This window comes from Schistocerca piceifrons, chromosome 3, assembly GCF_021461385.2.
Source record: "Schistocerca piceifrons isolate TAMUIC-IGC-003096 chromosome 3, iqSchPice1.1, whole genome shotgun sequence".
Taxonomy (NCBI): domain Eukaryota; kingdom Metazoa; phylum Arthropoda; class Insecta; order Orthoptera; family Acrididae; genus Schistocerca; species Schistocerca piceifrons.
In genome coordinates, this window is record NC_060140.1 from 289,607,018 (window position 1) to 289,625,705 (window position 18,688).

At 45.0% G+C, this 18,688-nt stretch overlaps 1 protein-coding gene across 1 annotated transcript in view; it reads left to right on the forward strand.

Annotated features, from left to right (window-relative positions):
- Positions 1–18,688, forward strand: part of LOC124788598 (facilitated trehalose transporter Tret1-like) — a 45,726-nt gene that overhangs the window by 18,332 nt on the left and 8,706 nt on the right. The window contains exons 2-4 of the mRNA XM_047255867.1: positions 1,433–1,825; positions 5,112–5,335; positions 16,602–16,814. Coding sequence (XP_047111823.1) covers positions 1,433–1,825; positions 5,112–5,335; positions 16,602–16,814 — 830 coding nt within the window. The remainder of the gene's footprint in view (positions 1–1,432; positions 1,826–5,111; positions 5,336–16,601; positions 16,815–18,688) is intronic.

The window sequence follows — 18,688 nt, forward strand, 5'->3', positions numbered from 1 at the left end:
AAAGCCTACATTGTAGTATTCTACGTTATTAAACCCCGCCCTGAGGGCTCTCTTGGGTGGGGACCGCCGTTCCAACAGTTTTACTCATTTATCATCTCACTCTAACCTGTATGCGACCACTGGGTCCTCATGACTGAATAACAGTTTTGCTGTATATGAAATGACATGCCTGTTGGCGATCTCCGTCCACTGCGAGACCTTACAATAGCGGCTAGATAGTGTATGAATGAAACTTCTGGGCAGCTACCTAGAGCAGGGATCTCTAAACTACGGCCCGCGGGCCGAAACCGGTCCGCGAAGGCCGGCAAACCGGCCCGCGTTAGCTGGCCGGACATCCGTGGTACCTATATTGCCAGCAATTGAGTTTGAAGGCCTATCGTGACCAATACACCGCGACATTGTTGGAGCTCTATCTTTAAAAAGCAGAAGGTCATGGTTAAAGTTGTGGCTATCCACAGACAGACCATTCTCCGTGCCATAATGGAAAAAAATGGTTAACAGACTAGTTTGGCGAAAACATTTTAAGTAAAAAAATTCTTTGTATTTTATTCTACTCACGAGTCTGGTGCAAGTCTTTCAAATGGACGTCAATTTGACGACTAGCCTTAGTAATCAATCATTATGGACGATGATTCTTAAGCAAGATTTCACTTTCTTTACGTATTTCGATTTTCAGATTTTCCTTGTCTCTTCGAATTCCAAGTCTGAACTGTCCCACACCTACTAGTAATGCGCATAAGACACTAAAAAACTCGTGAGACACTCACAACATAGACACAATCACGCAACAGAACTGTCAAATATATGATCTGGCTCTGCTACTCACTACAAGACTACGTAATTAAACTTATTGTTGCGCTGCTTGAAATAACAATGCGTTGACATACTCTACCTCTCTTACGTCTTGTAGTAATAGTGTTGCTAGCAATGATTTAGAGATTTCGTTAACTTTGCAGGACGCTTTCGTGAAGAATGTGCAGTGACATAGTTTTTTGTCGGTGAAATTCGCCAGAATAAAATATGCCAGAAATTCGGTCAGGTACGCCCACCAATCAAAATTATGTAAATAAATAAAAATCGTAGTTCGTTTCAGTGCTAGCTATTCCCACAACCTTAGATTTTTGCGATTTCATCTTTCCTTTAGCCTTACATTACGGTGATCATGGATCCCACTGGGTAGATCTTGTCCCTTATGACTTCGTGGAGGAATCAATGTGGCCCACAGACTAAAACGTTTGGAGACCCCTGACCTAGAGCATCTGCAAGATCGAAGGCCTCTACAATTACTGGTCATTTCTGGTAACTAAACGCTGCCACTTTTTCCTGTTCTCTGCACTGTGTCTCTGGTTTCGTATCTTGGACAGCCCTTGCTAACGGTCAAGTTCACAATGCACAAGTCACCAGTGCTGACGTTTGTTTGTGGTCCGTGCAGCGACGCTGGGCGGCTTTTCGCTGGGCGCGGTGCTGGGTTGGACGTCGCCCGCGTCGGAGCCGCTGCGGCGGCAGCTGGGCCTGTCCGACGAGACGGTGTCGTGGCTGGCGGGCGTGACGCCGCTGGGCGCCCTGGCGGCCATGTTGGCGGCGGCCGTGCTGCTGGACCGCGTGGGCCGGCGGCGCGCGCTGCTGGCCACGGCGCCGCCCTTCGTCGCCGGCTGGCTGCTGCTCGCCTTCTGCCGGCACCCCGCAGCACTGCTCGCCGGCCGCTTCGTCACCGGCTTCTGCGGCGGCGCCTTCTCCACCGCGGCACCCGTCTACATCGGGGAGATCGCCGAAAAAGACATCCGCGGAGCTCTCGGAGTCTGCTACCAGCTGCTGCTCACTGGAGGTAACCATTTTGTCCATCTTCCACCTCCAACTAATCACTTTCTTGTTCCTTATATAACTTATATGAACTTCAAAGATCTTACTGTTACACTCATTGGATTAGTCTCGATAGCCGCTATCAGAAATAAGTACCAAACTATAGCATCCCATTTAAAAAAACAAAGTTGCCCTTCATATCTCTGAAGGGACTCCACCTAGCAACCAAAGCCCAACGTCAGTTATGGCCCCCGTTGTCCCATGCAACATTTGTTCTACAAACTTTTCAGCTATTATCATACTTTCGGAGTTATTCTAGATGGCAGTAGTTAGTGACTCACCCTGTATTGTAACAAGGAGTAGCCGGCCGGAGTGGCCGTGTGGTTCTAGGCGCTACAGTCTGGAGCCGAGCGACCGCTACAGTCGCAGGTTCGAATCCTGCCTCGGGCATGGATGTGTGTGATGTCCTTAGGTTAGTTAGGTTTAAGTAGTTCTAAGTTCTAGGGGACCGATGAACTCAGATGTTAAGTCGCATAGTGTTCAGAGCCATTTGAACCATTTTTTAACAAGGTGTGTTTACAGCACATTCGTCATGACGATTTACAAGTACAGGCTAAGCTTGTTTACCGAGAATGTAGAAATAAACATCCTGCTTTATGTTCATGGTAAACGTATTGAGAAGGTACAAAAAATGGTTCAAATGGCTCTGAGCACTATGGGACTTAATATCTGAGGTCATCAGTCCCCTAGAACTTAGAACTACTTAAACCTAACTAACCTAAGGACATCACACACATCCATGCCCGAGGCAGGATTCGAACCTGCGACCGGTGCGGTCGCGCGGCTCCAGACTGAAGCGCCTAGAACCGCTCGGCCACACTGGCCGGAGAGAAGGTACAGATCATGATATGAAAAACTCCCCAAATATCACAGATCCACATGTGGCCAGAACTACACGCTCCACACACTGCGAGTTAAACGCCTCAACGGGCCATCAATGTGTTCCACGTCTTTCGTGTGATGAAAAGATTTAGAATCGTGACACATTACATCACACCACACGGTTGTATTCAGCTGCTGTGCTGTGTTGTGTGGTCCGTTGGAGATGTCTAGTTTAATGTTGCCTCTGAGAAACCGTATTTTCCGAGGTACTCGACTCCAAATACCCATTCAGTGATAACTGGTTGAGATGCAAGTTTATTCACAGACAGCAACATACCTTTTCTGGTTCTACAACGATTTTCATCGACAAAGCCTGATACTTGTGTCTGCTTCCTGTCGTTTTGGGTCTACACTAGTATGCAAAACTTAAGGACCGAAGTAATTTTCGCAAGATGTGTCCCTGCAAAGTAGCATAGCTCGATGGAACTTGGACCTTACGTAGAGAGGACTGCTAAGGTATAGGAAAGTAGATAACAAAGAAATACACAATGAGACGAATAGAAATAACATTTATATTCAAAGACAATAATTATACTGAAGTTACAGCGATTCATGATGGTCCTCTGGACGTTAAATACTGTGCAACATGGTCCTTAATAGGGTATGGGATGACCACGGACAGCTGTGTGTGTTCTGCAACGTACTCCCATGCTGGACACAAGGTTGGCGAGAAATTCGTGTCGTAAGGCGTTCCATTCTTCCACAAGCACGTTTGACAACCGCTAGATGGTCGTTGGTGCATCTGGACGTGCTATAATGCATTACATTTCCCCACCGCATCACTCAATGCTCGATGGCATTTAAGTTGGAAGAACGGGCAGGCCAGACCTTTCGCCAAAGAGCCTCTCGTTCCAAGAGCTCTTCCACTTGAACTGCACCAAAACGATCATGTTCGACAGTGTTTTTGGTAGCTTTACGTGTACTCACCTCTCGCTATGAGGGTATGCGTCCAACACTGTCGAACATGATCATTTTGGTGGTTCAGGTGTTATGGCATAGGCGGCAGAATGTTACAGGGTCATACTGATCCTTAAATTATTGATCACGGTACACTCACCAGTCAGTGTTATTGTGACACTGCGCTCCTCCCCTACGTGCGTCTTCTGCTGTATGCATTCGGCCCTGAGTTCACTTTTGTGGATGAAAATGTGCGACCGCATCGAAAAGCGCCGGTGGAGAGCTCTTGGAACCAGCAGGTATTTGACGAATGGACTTGCTTGCCCGTTCCTCTGACTTAAATCCCACAGAGCACGTTTGCGATGCGTTGTGTAGACGGAGCAATGGGCGCATTCCAACAAGAACTCCTCACCAACTCTGTGGTCAGTATGCGAGCACGTTTCAGGGTGATCACAGTCCCTATTGAAAGGGATGTCGCGCTTTTTTTTTAATGTCCACGGAATCATCATGAATCGAGGTGACTTCAGTATAATTATTGTCTATGAGTGAAAGTGTAATTTCTGTTCGCCACATTGAGTATTTCTTTCACATACCTTCTATACTATACTGTACCAGTTCTTTTAATGTGTTGTGGAAATTTCATAGAGCTGAGTTTTCTGGCAGTGACACATGATGCGAATGTTACTCCTGTCCTTAAGTTTTGAATACCAATGCCTTCCATGGCTGCGAGTGGTACACTAGGTCTTATGGACATGTTGGGTAATCCGCATTGATACACCAACAAATTGATCACCTTCTCTCACCTTGATGTCCGTCTTCTTGACGGATCTTGCTGCATCAACCGCCACCACCAGCTATCACGGTGCTTACGGCTCGAAGATTATCTATAGAACGAAACTGGTTGCCATCAAAATAAACATCTACTGCGGTGGAGACTGTTTTACACAATTTTAACTTTCACCCTCGGTACGGTCATGAGCACGTCTAAATGCAATAGCTCCTTTCTGGCAAGTCAATCCATTTTTATTCTCGGACATAATGGCTATGTTTGTGAACTGTGACTGTGTGGGATAATTATTTATTTCTAGTTTCTGCTACCAGTAACTTTTTTATTTTATGTTTAATCTAACATAATACAACGCATTTCGAAGATGTTCTGTTCATCTTCAGGCGTTTATACATACATACATATATACAGAGAAATGTTACTTAAAAATAAACAGTCTTAAACGCGTTGTATTATGTTAGATTAAACATAAAATAAAAAAAAGACTGGTAGCAGAAACTAGAAATAAATAATCAAGCCATTTTACTAAGATGATTCCACACGACAGGTTGGCATACACTTACTCCTTGACTGCTATGTCTCATTTGAGCTTATTTGTAAATGTTGCATTCCAATCACGAGACGTGTCCGAGGCGTAGCGATCGGACAGTTTGTTGATACAAACAGCTGTTGTTGCTGTCCGCAGGCATCCTGTACGTGTACGTGGTGGGCAAGTGGGCCCCTCTGGTGTGGCTCTCCGTGGTGTGCGCCATCCCACCCATCCTGTTCTTCGTGCTGTTCTTCTTCGTGCCGGAGTCGCCCATCTTCCTGCTGTCCAAGGACAGGCGGGAGGAGGCCATCCGAGCTCTGCACTGGTTCCGCGGTGGCGATGAGGCTGACATCACTGACGACCTGGCTGAGATGGAGCAGGTAGCGCGGCCGTTCAGTGAATTTTCCTCACTGAGGCATGCCTAAATCTACATTTGCCCAAAGGAAACCATGGTGCAAGGTGTGGTGTGTATTTTACAGGGGTTGGACAAAACTACGGGAACACGACGACAATATAAGTGCAGATGCTAGCGAAGCCTGCAGGTTGCAGTGTCGTATTTGCCCACAAATAGCACCTGTACAGTGACTTCAGTTCGTTGTTAAGTGTCAGTAGTGCTCACAGCAGTGTCCTGTGTAATTCTGAACGCATTATGTCGAACGTAAGTGAATTGGAACATTGGAAAATCGTAGGCGCTCATAATGTGGGTGCTTCCGTAACCGAGGTAGCCGAAGTCTTTGATGTTTCAAGAGGGATTGAAAGTATCTAACCAAAATTGCATCCTCTTTTTTAAGAGTATCATTGATAAGATTGTTCTAAATTAATTATTCATCAAACCTGCATCTGACTGCATCTGTGAACTTGTTTCTTGCACTCCTCCATTTTGCCAGAAATCAAGTTTAAGAGAATAATGCCGTTTGTGCAATGGCATTAAGATGGTACTGGAAAATTAACTTTTGGCCCTGACGTTCACTTGGTTCTTTCATTGGTGGGGAACTTTACTTTACTACTCATTTCCATATTCAATACAAGCAAAAGATGTGGATTATGATTCAGGCTGTTAGATTGAAACACAATGTTGATCTCAATATATATATATTGTTAAAATTTTAAGTCATACATAAAACCTACCATTTCCAACATTTTTGTAGCACAAATCACTCTTACAAAAAATTTTACCAAACGCTTACTGTGTCAAACAATGGACATACAAAATGGTTCAAATGGCTCTGAGCACAATGGGAATTAACATCTGTGGTCATCAGTCCCCTAGAACTTAGAACTACTTAAACCTAACTAACCTAAGGACATCACACACATCCATGCCCGAGGCAGGATTCGAACCTGCGACCGTAGCGGTCGCGCGGTTCCGGACTGAGCGCCTAGAACCGCTAGACCACCGCGGCCGGCGGACATACAAATCCTAACTCTGAACATTATCTACCAAAACCAATTTGAAATCATTATATATCTTCTCTCATTTACGTGCTAAAGTTTGGTAAGGGGCAGCGAGCGCGACCTACCTTACAGCTGTCACCACACGTCTGCTTCCTCCGGGCACCTAACTGCGACTCACCGGTTTTCTTCTGCGCGCGCCCGGCTCTCTTAACCATCAAAGATCCTCCTACTCAAAGATATTATACTCATTCCACCTTGCGGTTGGCAACAACCGACTTTATTTTCTGGAGCTACCCTGATCAGACTTTAGGACATACCTTTCAGAATCAAATAGAAGATTTATATCGCATACTGGGAAAGTGGAAATTTTTCATTCGTTAAATCACAAACCAGACGAAAGTGTCTGTTGGGTGATCGTGACAGACGGTTATTGAGCAGTATTTTGACGAAAAATTAGACAAAGACAAGTGGAAAAGTCATTCCAGAACCGAACGTCACACCCAGGAACTCTGTAAGCACCAAACCAAGCATGGAGCTCCATAAGCAGGGAACTGCTAGGCGAGCTTGAATTCCGAAACGACTCATCACTGATGCAAAGGCCCTTGACATGAAAATATGATGCCGAAGCCATAAAACCAGGACTATTGAGCAACGGGAATCTTGTTTCACAAAGTTTTCAGCTTCTGGCCTATTTTAAGTCCTAAGACAGAAGTCCTAAGACAGAAACAGGGCTGGAGTTCGGTCATGATTTGGGCAGTCTTATTGCAGTGCTCCACGGGCCCCATGGTTACTTTCCTGTGTCGTGTTATTGCCAAGGATTATGAGATCGTTTTGGATGATCTGGTCCATCTCATGGTACAATGTGCTTCCTCTAACGGTGGTCCTGTGCTCCAAGACGAGAGGGTGTCTGATTAAACAGCTCGCATTATCCTGAACGTATTTTGTACGAATGAGAATGAATTGTGTCACATATCCTCCTCTGGCGACTACAATCACCAGATCTCTGTATTATGCAGCCATTGTGGTCTACTTGGGTAAGAATGATGCATGATTGCTGTCCGCCTCCATTGTCTGCACCAGAACTCATCACAATTTTGCAGTAATAAACTACTGGCCATTAAAATTGCTACACCACGAATATGACGTGCTACAGACGCTAAATTTAACCGATAGGAAGAAGATGCTGTGATATGTAAATGATTAGCTTTTCAGAGCATTCAGACAAGGTTGGCGCCGGTGGCGACACCTACAACGTTCTGACATGAGGAAAGCTTCCCACCGATTTCTCATACACAAACAGCCGTTGACCGGCGTTGCCTGCTGATGAGTAGAAATGCGTACCATCACGTTTCCGACTTTGATAAAGGTCGGATTGTAGCTTATAGCGATTGCGGTTTATCGTATCGCGACATTGCTACTCGCGTTGGCCGAGATCCAATGACTGTTAGCAGAATATGGAATCGGTGGGTTGAAGAGGGTAATACGCAACGGCCTCGTATCACTGGCAGTTGAGATGACAGGCATCTTATCCGCATGGCTGTAACGGATCGTGCAGCCACGTCTCGATCCCTGAGTCAACAGATGGGGACGTTTGCAAGACAACAACCATCTGCACGAACAGTTCGACGACGTTTGCAGCAACATGGACTATCAGCTCGGAGACCATGGCTGCGTTTACCCTAGACGCTGCATCACAGACAGGAGCGCCTGCGATGGTATACTCAACGACGAACCTGGGTGCACGAATGGCAAAACGTCATTTTTTCGGATGAATCCAGGTTCTGTTCACAGCATCATGATGGTCGCATCCGTGTCTGGCGACATCGCGGTGAACGCACAATGGAAGTGTGTATTCGTCATCGCCGTACTGGCGTATCACCCGGCGTGATGGTATGGGGTGCCATTGGTTTCACGTCTCGGTCACCTCTTGTTCACATTGACGGCACTTTGAACAGTGGACGTTACATTTGGCTCTACCCTTCATTCGATCCCTGCGAAACCCTACATTTCATCAGGATAATGCACGACCGCATGTTGCAGGTCCTGTACGGGCTTTTCTGGATACAGAAAATGTTCGACTGCTGCGCTGGCCAGCACATTCTCCAGATCTCTCACCAACAGAAAACGCCTGTTCAATGGTGGACGAGCAACTGGCTCGTCACAATATTCCAGTCACTACTCTTGATGAATCGTGGTATCATGTTGAAGCTGCACGGGCAGCTGTACCTGTATACGCCATCCAAGCTCTGTTTGACTCAATGCCCAGGCGTATCAAGGCCGTTATTACGGCCAGAGGTGGTTGTTCTGGGTACTGATTTCTCAGGATCTATGCAGCCCAATTGCGTGAAAATGTAATCACATGTCAGTTCTAGTATAATATATTTGTCCAATGAATACCCGTTTATCATCTGCATTTCTTCTTGGTGTAGAAATTTTAATGGACAGTAGTGTAACTACATAAAATTCGCTTTAAAACTGTGCAGGACCGGTATTTATCCTTTTCGAGACGAACGGAAGCTGTTTTGAACCCCGTGTTAGGCTTGGAAATGTGTTTTTGGTGTCTCAGTATTTTTGTTCATCCCCTGTGCAGCCTAATGTAGCCAGGCGTGATTCCAAATGGGATTGACAGGTGTCGCGACCTCAGCTCCCGTCAAAGAGCATTTCATTAAAAGCGCTTGTGTTTTGACATGTTTTAATTTCAAATTTTTTCAAATGGTTGAAATGGCTCCAAGCACTATGAGACTTAACATCAGAGGTCATCAGTCCCATAGAACTTAGAACTACTTAAACCCAACTAACCTAAGGACATCACACACTTCCATGCCCGAGGCAAGATTCGAACCTGCGACGTAGTGGTCGCGCGGTTCCAGGCTGAAGTGCCTGGAACCGCTCGGTCACAACGGTCGCCCAAATTTTTTCAGCTAACCTTCAGAAAATCTAGTGGAAAGAAGACTAAAACCCCCGAAAATGCCAAGAGTTTTTAGAAAATAACAAATTTGTTTAACACAAGACACATTTCAGTTGCTTGCATGACGGTTATCCCACGAGGATGTGCTTGCGGCCTTTACAAACGTTGCGGCCAGGTAAAGGCGGCCTGATCCTACCTACTACGAATAAGAAATTCGACATGTTTCATAAGTCCACCAATACATCCAGCAAACCACAGGAAACAGAGTAAGGCTAAATGAAATGGTAAAACCTTCCACTAATAATAAAAAATGAGAGAAAGACGGACCTCCCGCAAAGTAGATGTAAACGACTGAAAGAAACAGCACTGTGCCATTTGTATAGCAATAGCTTGCAAACCTGAGTCCACAAGCGCTGTGCTAACTCAAATACTGATAATGATGAGTGCATACATCGATCTTATATCGCATATATTATGAAATTCTGAAAATTGTGCAACATTGTTGCAATCGTAGTTTCTACATCAGTTACACGACACAGGTACTTTAAAAATTTTTAGACGATTGCTTTTCAAATGTATTCCTCTGAGCTACAGTTTCTTGATAGTTGTATTCAAACGATGTACTATGCATCGAAATAAATAAAATTATTATTAAAATATGAAGATTTTATACATTTTACTACTTTTGCATCAAAATAGTTGATGTATCTGTTTAAAACTTGGCTTACAGCAAGTTACATGTGGGGGGCAGGTGGGGGAGGGGTGAATGGAGAGAGCAACAACGTACTGTGAATGCAATGCCCGCCTCCCCCTCCGTCCTTTTTCCCAGACCCCACCCCCCTTCCCCCGTAGGTCTGCCTCTAACTGTACCAAACCTTGGAAACAGAGAGAGCGATTTTCTACGTGGAGCATATGTTTTAGACAAAACTTTAGAGACATATTATACTGACTCCATAAAACGTGAAATACTGTCGAGCCAATGAGGTATGCAGCATGTAAACGCAGGCTTCCGCGGCCGTTGTCACAGTCAATAAAATTCTTCTGGGTCTGAGGCCGCATTGTCAACTGTAAAATCCGTATTATAACTGAAGATGCGGCCTCAAATCCAAAAGAATTTTATTGGCTGAGGTATGCAGTGTGCGTATGGCATTATTGGTCAGGAGTCCATCTCTGGTACGTTCGGCCGTTCTTTTTACTTGATGTCTCACGGACGACTTACACGTCGATGATGATGATGACAATAGGAAAATGAGGTCGACACATACACGCTGTGTTCAGCCGACAAAATTCCCAACATCGCTGGAATTGAACACGGAGCGCCGGAGCCAAGAGACAGCAAAGTTAACAGGAAGACCACGAACTGTTGACAAGGTGTGCGGTACTATCTAAATTTACACCTGTAACGAGAAAGTCATCTTACAGTTTGTGGCAGACGGTGCTTCGGGTACCTTGTCACTTCACACCTTCCCTATTTCAGTCGTGAGTGATGCACGGCCAGAACTGCTATTAGCGAGCCTCCGTGAGAGCTTGCTCTTCTCTGATGTTACCTTCGTGATATTTTCGCGGGATTTACGTAACGTAAGTCTTCTAGGTACGTACATAAAAATCTCCGTGACATTCTGTACTCTTTCGTAGATTCTGTCACTGTAGTTGGATGAACGTCTCTGTGCTGTTTTCTAAACGAACTAAACGAAATACTAAACAAGGATAGAAGCAGAAGTAGTTAACTAAAATTTGTACCAAGGGTGGGATAGAACCCAACTCGCTTGCTTATTAAGCAAATGTGTTATCCACACGCTGCTTTGTGGCGAAACACACGTGCATGGGCTACCCTAATCCAGTGCCCTCCATAGCTCAAACCTAGGGTAGTCTATGCAGCTTTCTGAACCACACTGCCAGGGTCATATAGTAGATAACACAGCTGCATAGTACGCAGGAAGCCAAGGTTCATGTCACGCTCTCGGCACAAATTTTAATTAACTACTTCAGCTTCTGTCCTTATCAAAGATAAATTTGAGGCTCAATATGTCTGCATGAAAATTAATTCCATCACATCAATAAATCACATACACTTGAGGTACAGGTAGGATTTCCTCATTACATACAATTCTGGGGTGCTATTTCGATATCGGAGAACCTCAGTGATGCTGACTGTTCAAGAAGGGGAAAATCAAGATGGGTTAGGGTGTGAATTTAAGTTTGTGTTAAGCAGGTCTTGGAACAGAGTAGTCCATGTTGCAGTAATGTTAGCTAAAGTGGCTCTAAAATGGTTCAAATGGCTCTAAGAACTATGGGACTTAACATCTGAGGTCATCAGTTCCCTAGACTTAGAACTACTTAAACCTAACTAACCTAAGTACATCACAGACATCCATGCCCAAGACAGGATTCGAACCTGCGACCTCAGCAGCAGCACGGTTACGGACTGAAGCGCCTAGAACCGCTCGATCACAGCGGCCGGCTAAAATGGCCGGCTGGTGTAGTGTATAATACAATTGACTAATAAGCAACACAACTGGGTTCAAGTTCCAGCCTTAACACAAATTTTAATTCATTACTCCAGCTTCTATCGCTGTAGAAGATAAAACTGAGATTCAATATGTCTCCAATAAAACGTAATACCATGTGGTAAATGAAATCAGCTGCTCTTCTTTGAATATTCTCTATTACCTTTAACAGCATTATTTGATGAGGGCTCCATACCAAAGAGTAATACTCAAGTACGGGACAAGTGAGCGTTTCGTATGGTACCTTCTTCGTTGGTGGAATAGACCTCCTGAGGATTCATAGAATGAAAACATCGTTCAAGTAGGCTGTTTTCTGTTTATTATCTGTTCAGTTGGCTAGTTTCAACCGCGAGTCATTTTCAAGCACATACACCATGTGATCAAAAGTACCCGGACACCCCCAAAAACATACATTTTCCATATTAGGTGTACTGTGCTGCCACCTACTGCCAGGTACTCCATATCGGCGACCTCAGTAGTCATTAGACTTCGTAAGAGAGCAGAATGCGGCGCTCCGCGGAACTCACGGACTTCGAACGTGGTTAGGGGTTTGGGTGCCACATGTGTCATACGCCTGTGAGCGAGATTTCCACACTCCTAAACATGCATAGGTCCACTGTTACCGATGCGATAGTCAAGTGGAAAAGTGAAGGACGCGTACAGCACAAAAAGCGTAGACGCCGATCTCGTCTATTGGCTGGCACAGACTGCCGACAGTTGAAGAGGGTCGTAATGTGTAATAGGCAGACATCTATCCAGACCATCTCACAGGAATTCCAAACTGCATCAGGATCCACTGCAAGTACTATGACAGTTAGGTGGGAGGTGAGGAAACTTGGATTTCGTGATCGAGGGGCTCCCCATAAGCAACACATCACGCCGATAAATGCCAAACGACGCCTCACTTGGTGTAAGGAGCGTAAACATTGGACGATTGAACAGTGGTAAAACGTTATGTGGAGTGACGAATCACGGTACACAATGTGGCGATCCGATAGCAGGGTGTGGATATGGCGAATACCCGGTGAACGTCATCTGCTAGCGGGTGTAGTGCCAACAGTAAAATTCGGAGGCGATGGTGTTATGGTGTGGTCGTGGTTTTCATGGAGGGGGCTTGCACTCCTTGTTGTTTTGCGTGGTACTATCACAGCACGGGCCTGCACTGATGTTTTAAGCACCTTCGTGCTACCCTCTGTTGAAGTGCAATTCGAGGATGGCGATTGCATCTTTCAACACGATCGAGCACCTGTTTATAATGCACGGCCTGTGGCGGAGTGGATACACGACAATAACATCCCTGTAATGGTCTGGCCTGCACAGAGTCCTGACCTGAATCCTATAGAACACTTTTGGGATGATTTGGAACGCCAGCTTTGTACCAGGCCTCAGCAACCGACATCGATACCCCTCCTCAGTGCAGCACTCCGTGAAGAATGGGCTGCCATTCCCCAAAAAACCTTCCAGCACCTGATTGAACGTAAGCCTGCGAGAGTAGAAGTTGTCATCGTGGCTAAGGGTGGGCCAACATGAATTCCAGAATTAGAGATGGAGGGCGCCACGAACTTGTAAGTCATTTTCAGCGAGGTATCCGGATACTTTTCATGCTTCATATCAAATTCTCATACAATGCTGGTGCACGTTTTCATTCTCAAAGCCCATTGAAGCTGTGGACACCAAGAAAAATAAAATTTGAGAAATTTTTCCTGAAAACTGTTCCAGTGACTCAGTGTCTGGCATCTTCCTTTCTTAAGATTTGTTTTATCTGATCGCTCCACTTTAAATACCAACACACGTTCACGGAAATGTTATCGATACTTGTGTAGTAAACACAGTTATTTCCATCCATATATGCGCTATTTTTCACTTTCCATTACGTTTAGGCTAAACTACCGGTTCCTGCAGCACGCGTCAATCATTTGCAGGTCTTCCTACATTTCGCTACAGTTTTCCAACAGTGCGACCTCTCAGTACAGAATGAAACCGGACTACACATAGGATGACTACTCCATCTACGAAAGTGGTAGCTTGGAAAATACTCGTTTGCCCCATGACTGAGTATTGCCCCTCTATATGGGTCCGCCGCGCGGTGTGGCCGCGCCATTTGGGGATTTGAGCGGCCCCTTCCGCCGGGGGTTCGAGTCCTCCCTCGGACATGGGTGTGTGTGTTGTTCTTAGCATAAATAAGTGTAAGTAGTGTGTAAGTCTACGGACAGATGACCTCAGCAGTTTGGTCCCTCAGGAATTCAGACACATTTGAACATTTGATATAGGTCCTTTACCAGATAAATTTTATAGAGGTAATTGAATAGAATCGAAGTTCACAAATTACGAAGGTTGTTTAGGAACATTTTTATGAATGTTTTGCTACAAGGGAACCGTGGTCTCTGGTGGCTTGTTAAAGAATATTTGCACTTCGTTCGATTTCTTACCCCCATTTGTCTGGATATTTGAACTGCACTGACAATATGTACACGACAGTGCGAATGTTGTTGGTGTGAGCTATGTGTCTTGTTTGGAAGGAAACTTATTCCACTGACTCACTGATTTTGCTGTTGACAATGGTAATGTATAGTTTACGATTCACACTCATTTGGTTTCATTATTGCTTGATTTTGTCCCGGATTTGTTTTTCCTGCAGTTTTAGATGTACTGTACGTTAACAACCCGCCCAAATAGCCGTGCGTGTTAAAGCGGCGCTACGGGGATGGAGAGATGCGCATGTATTGTACCGGATCGAATTCGCCTTGACGACGAAGGTCGGTGTGCCAGCCACTTTGGCTGTGGTATTTAGGTGGTTTTCCACATCCCATTAGGTGAATATCATTCTCGTACTGAAGCTCAGGCACAGTTACGTGATTCGCAAACATTTAGGAAAACTTTCGCTTACTTCCACACGAATGACACTACACTTAGACTGATGGAGCGCAAATATTGCGTCCGCGGTGCAAAGGGGTGGAAACAGGAAGGGCATCTTACCACCCCCTAAATTAACCACGCCAAATCCGTAAACAACCATGCCGACCCTACGCCAATACGGGACAAAGGTAGAATGAGAAGTTTGTTGTACGTTAACAGTGATCACGACACTCAACATTCACAATAGTACCTGCAGGGGAAGAGGTACTCGTTAGTTAGGCACTGTACTGTGCACTGACAGAACAGATGGCGTACGTAGTTCACCTGAAGTTTGTTGCTTTACTCTAGGTCATGGGCAGTCAACCTTTTGTACTACCTCGGGCTTTTGTACCTATGATAGTAATAAGATTTCCTAACCGACCACATTTCTATAGTAATGGTAATTTACAAAGTAGGAAAGTAACTTGACGTTATAAATTTCAAAAATCAGAGTTCCAACAAGTTGAAACATGTAATAATAGTTACTTACCAAACTGTTTATGTCAAAATTTCAAGAGAATGTAATGAAAATTTCTTTCACTCCCAACTGCTCACCGTCCACTATGAAATCTGGAACGTCCACTAGCGGATGGTAGAGACCAGGTTGATTACCACTGTTCTAGGTTTCGTGTTGCGAAGGCAGTTTCGCAGAAAAAAAGCTAAATGGGATGGCAATCGAAAAAACTCTAATTACGTTATTAATCTGTACCAAGGCACCGTGGACAACAGGTTCTTTATACAAAAACCCTCAGAAGATGAGTGTGACCAACTTCAGAAGTTTAGCTCCATCCTGCATGTATAATGGTAGAGACTTTCATGGAACTAACATAAAAAAAGATCTGCAGGAAATAGTGGCTGGAATTCTTGATAGACTGTTTGAAGCAAAACTGAAATAACGTTGGGAATTGCTTTAGGGGTGGAACTGTACATTTGAGCATGGTTATATATCAGACTATTGGCAATAAGGCCGGTATTACACTATCTAATTTCTTTGTCAAAGATTTGATCAGAGATGTGATCAAATATTCCGTCAAATATATTTGACAAGGATCTTTGACGTAGCGCTAGAAGGGGTATTACACTGTCATGATATTGTTCGTCAAAGTTCAAGATGGTTGACAACAACAACTTGCTATTAACCGCAGCAGTTGCATGTACCACAACTGCACTGTGTGCACATGCAGATGAGAAGCAGAAGAGAAGCAGGGAAAAAGAAAGGAAGTGTACCTGGGTGAAGCTGTTTGTTTTGCGACGACACGATAAAAGTATTCAACAAAACTTGTTACGTGAGCTTATAGTGGAGGACGTCAAGCCGTACATCAATTACTTAAGAATGGATAAGCATACATTTCTGTATGTGCTCAGTGAAGTGTACCGTCATATCAAAAAACACAATATTCACTTAAGAACTGCGACATCTGCAGAAGACAGGTTAACTGTAACACACCGATTCCTTGCTACAGGAGAGAGTTAGGTTAGGTTAGGTTAGGTCTCCAATCTTCTTAATCTATTTTTGTACTCAGGGTGCCTCACGTTGTAAAGCACCTCATCAGCTTTATACTTCTGTATTAATTTTGTAGTTGTCGGTACACACCAATTGAATTTACCAGCAATGTTTATAAAAACACTACAGATGACAGAACGCTGCAGCGATGCTAGCGCTCCACGTGGTAACATGTGACATTGCAGTGAACAGAAGACAAGCGACTTCTTTGATCAAATCTACAGCGAGGCCCTAGATTTGATCAAATATTTGACGACATTTGACAAAGTTCCCTATTACACCATCAAATTTCTTTGACAAAGATATTGGACAAAGAAATTTGATAGAGTAACACCGACGTAAGGGACTGTGGGTTCTCAGCAGGTGGAAAAAGCGCCACACAGTGTTAATATGAACCACTCTGACTTTTTTGTTTTATTTTTGTTTTTTTGTTACAGTCTGTGACGGAGACTAAGGAGCGCACTGGCTCTCTGCGGGACATGTTCACGTCTCGCGCGGCGGTGCGAGGCCTGGCAATAGGCGTGGGCCTGCAGCTGGCGCAGCAGCTGTCCGGCGTCAACATCATCATCTTCTTCTCCGTGCCCATCTTTGTGGCCGCCGGCACCTCCATGGACCCCAGCGACTGCGCCATTGTTGTCGGCGTCGTCCAGGTGAGCGCTCCCGCGCCTCGTCCTCCACTTCACTTGGGCACCATCTGCACCTGAATCTACATACAGCACATAAATACTCTGCAAATCACTTTCCTGTGCATGACAGAACGTCCTTAGAATGGCTCCACATTTTAGGGTTCCTTTTAGTTCCAATCGCGACTGGAATGGCTGCTTACATGTCTCTTTGCATGTTGTAATCAGTCTAATTAAGCCTCGCTCGATAATCTCTTCAAACGACTAGTGAGGTTTTGACCCACAGCATAGTGAAATGAAATGGTCGTGTGGCATTGATGGCCGGGGGTCACCACCTGGTGGAACTCGGCCGCCGAGTTGCAAGTCTTTTTAATTGACCCCACATCAGGCGACTTGAGTGTCGATGATGAAATGATGACGAGGGTAGCACAACAGCTAGTCCCTGAGCGGAGAAAATTTCCGACCCGGCCGTGTATCTAACCCGGGCTGGCCGCTTGGCGTCAGACTCGCTCAGGTAAGTGGGTGGACCATTGGACAGTAACCTTTCAATACGTTTCAGCAATGGCATTGTGCTACTACGCTGCAGAGTATGCCTTACTGTTTCGTATAAGTCAGAACATGCCAAACAGGTTGATATTGCCCTAAACGACACGTGCAGAATTATAACAGGCTGCTTGAAGTCAGCTCTAGTCGAATGGCCCTACCACCTTGCAGGAATTGCACCACCTCCCGTTGGAAGAGAAATAACAGCAAGCAGGGAAAGAACGAAAATGGAACACGAAAAAACGCATCCCATTCATGGGCAACAACCCTACCCACAACGACTAAGGTCAAGGAAAAGTTTCCTCAGTACATCGGAGAAACTAACAACCACTGAAGAAGAAGCCAGGCTGCCACTATGTAGGGCTGAGATATCCCATCCTCCTGCTTAGAAAATATTTTCAGAATCTTTACCCCCTAGTCATGAAGAAAATTGACCAGTCTGGAAGTCTTTGGATGGCCTGAGGTCAGGTGTGGACAGATCACGGGTTAACATGACAAAATGTGGATATATTGAAGAAAACAAAACCCAATTTGACTGCGGGTAAAAACGGTCTGTTCAACATATGCTTCAGTGTCGACTGTGTCCAGCCGCTGCACGGAAGATGACCTTCATCAGGCAACGGAAAATCCAATGGAAGCGGCCTAATTTTGGCCAAAGATTATATAAACTGTGTTGATCTGTCAAAAGTTGTATAAAGAACTTCGTCTTAGGCCACAAGTGGCCCATCGGGACCATCCGACCGCCGTCTCATCCTCAGCTGAGGATGCGGATAGGAGGGGCGTGTGGTCAGCACACCGCTCTCCCGGTCGTTGTGATGGTTTTCTTTGAGCGGAGCCGCTACTATTCGGTCGAGTTGCTCCTCAGTTGGCATCACGAGCACCCCGAAAAATGGCAACAGCGCATGGCGGCCAGGATGGGCACCCATCCAAGTGCCAGCCACGCCTGACAGTGCATAACTTCAGTGATCTGATGGGAACCAGTGTATCCACTGCGTCAAGGCCATTGCCATCAACAATTATATAAACTTTGTTTTATGTATGTTCCTGACACGAGAATAATGATAATCCATTATTTGCAATTCAAGAAATCATAGATTCGGTGAATTCACTTTTGCGAGTTTGAATGTCTTTTTATTATTATCACTTTCTCATCACATTGCATTTTACTTAGGAAACTGGGCGATTAGTCGTGGTGCACAAACTGTATCCATAGTATTCCTGCAATACAGTCTCCAACAGTGCGGGTAATATGCCGCACCGAAAATGTTGACAATCAGCACATATTACTCTCTCTGGTAAACTGTTGGATGCACATATGCAGCCCACACACTGATATTACATAGAAACAGATGCATCCA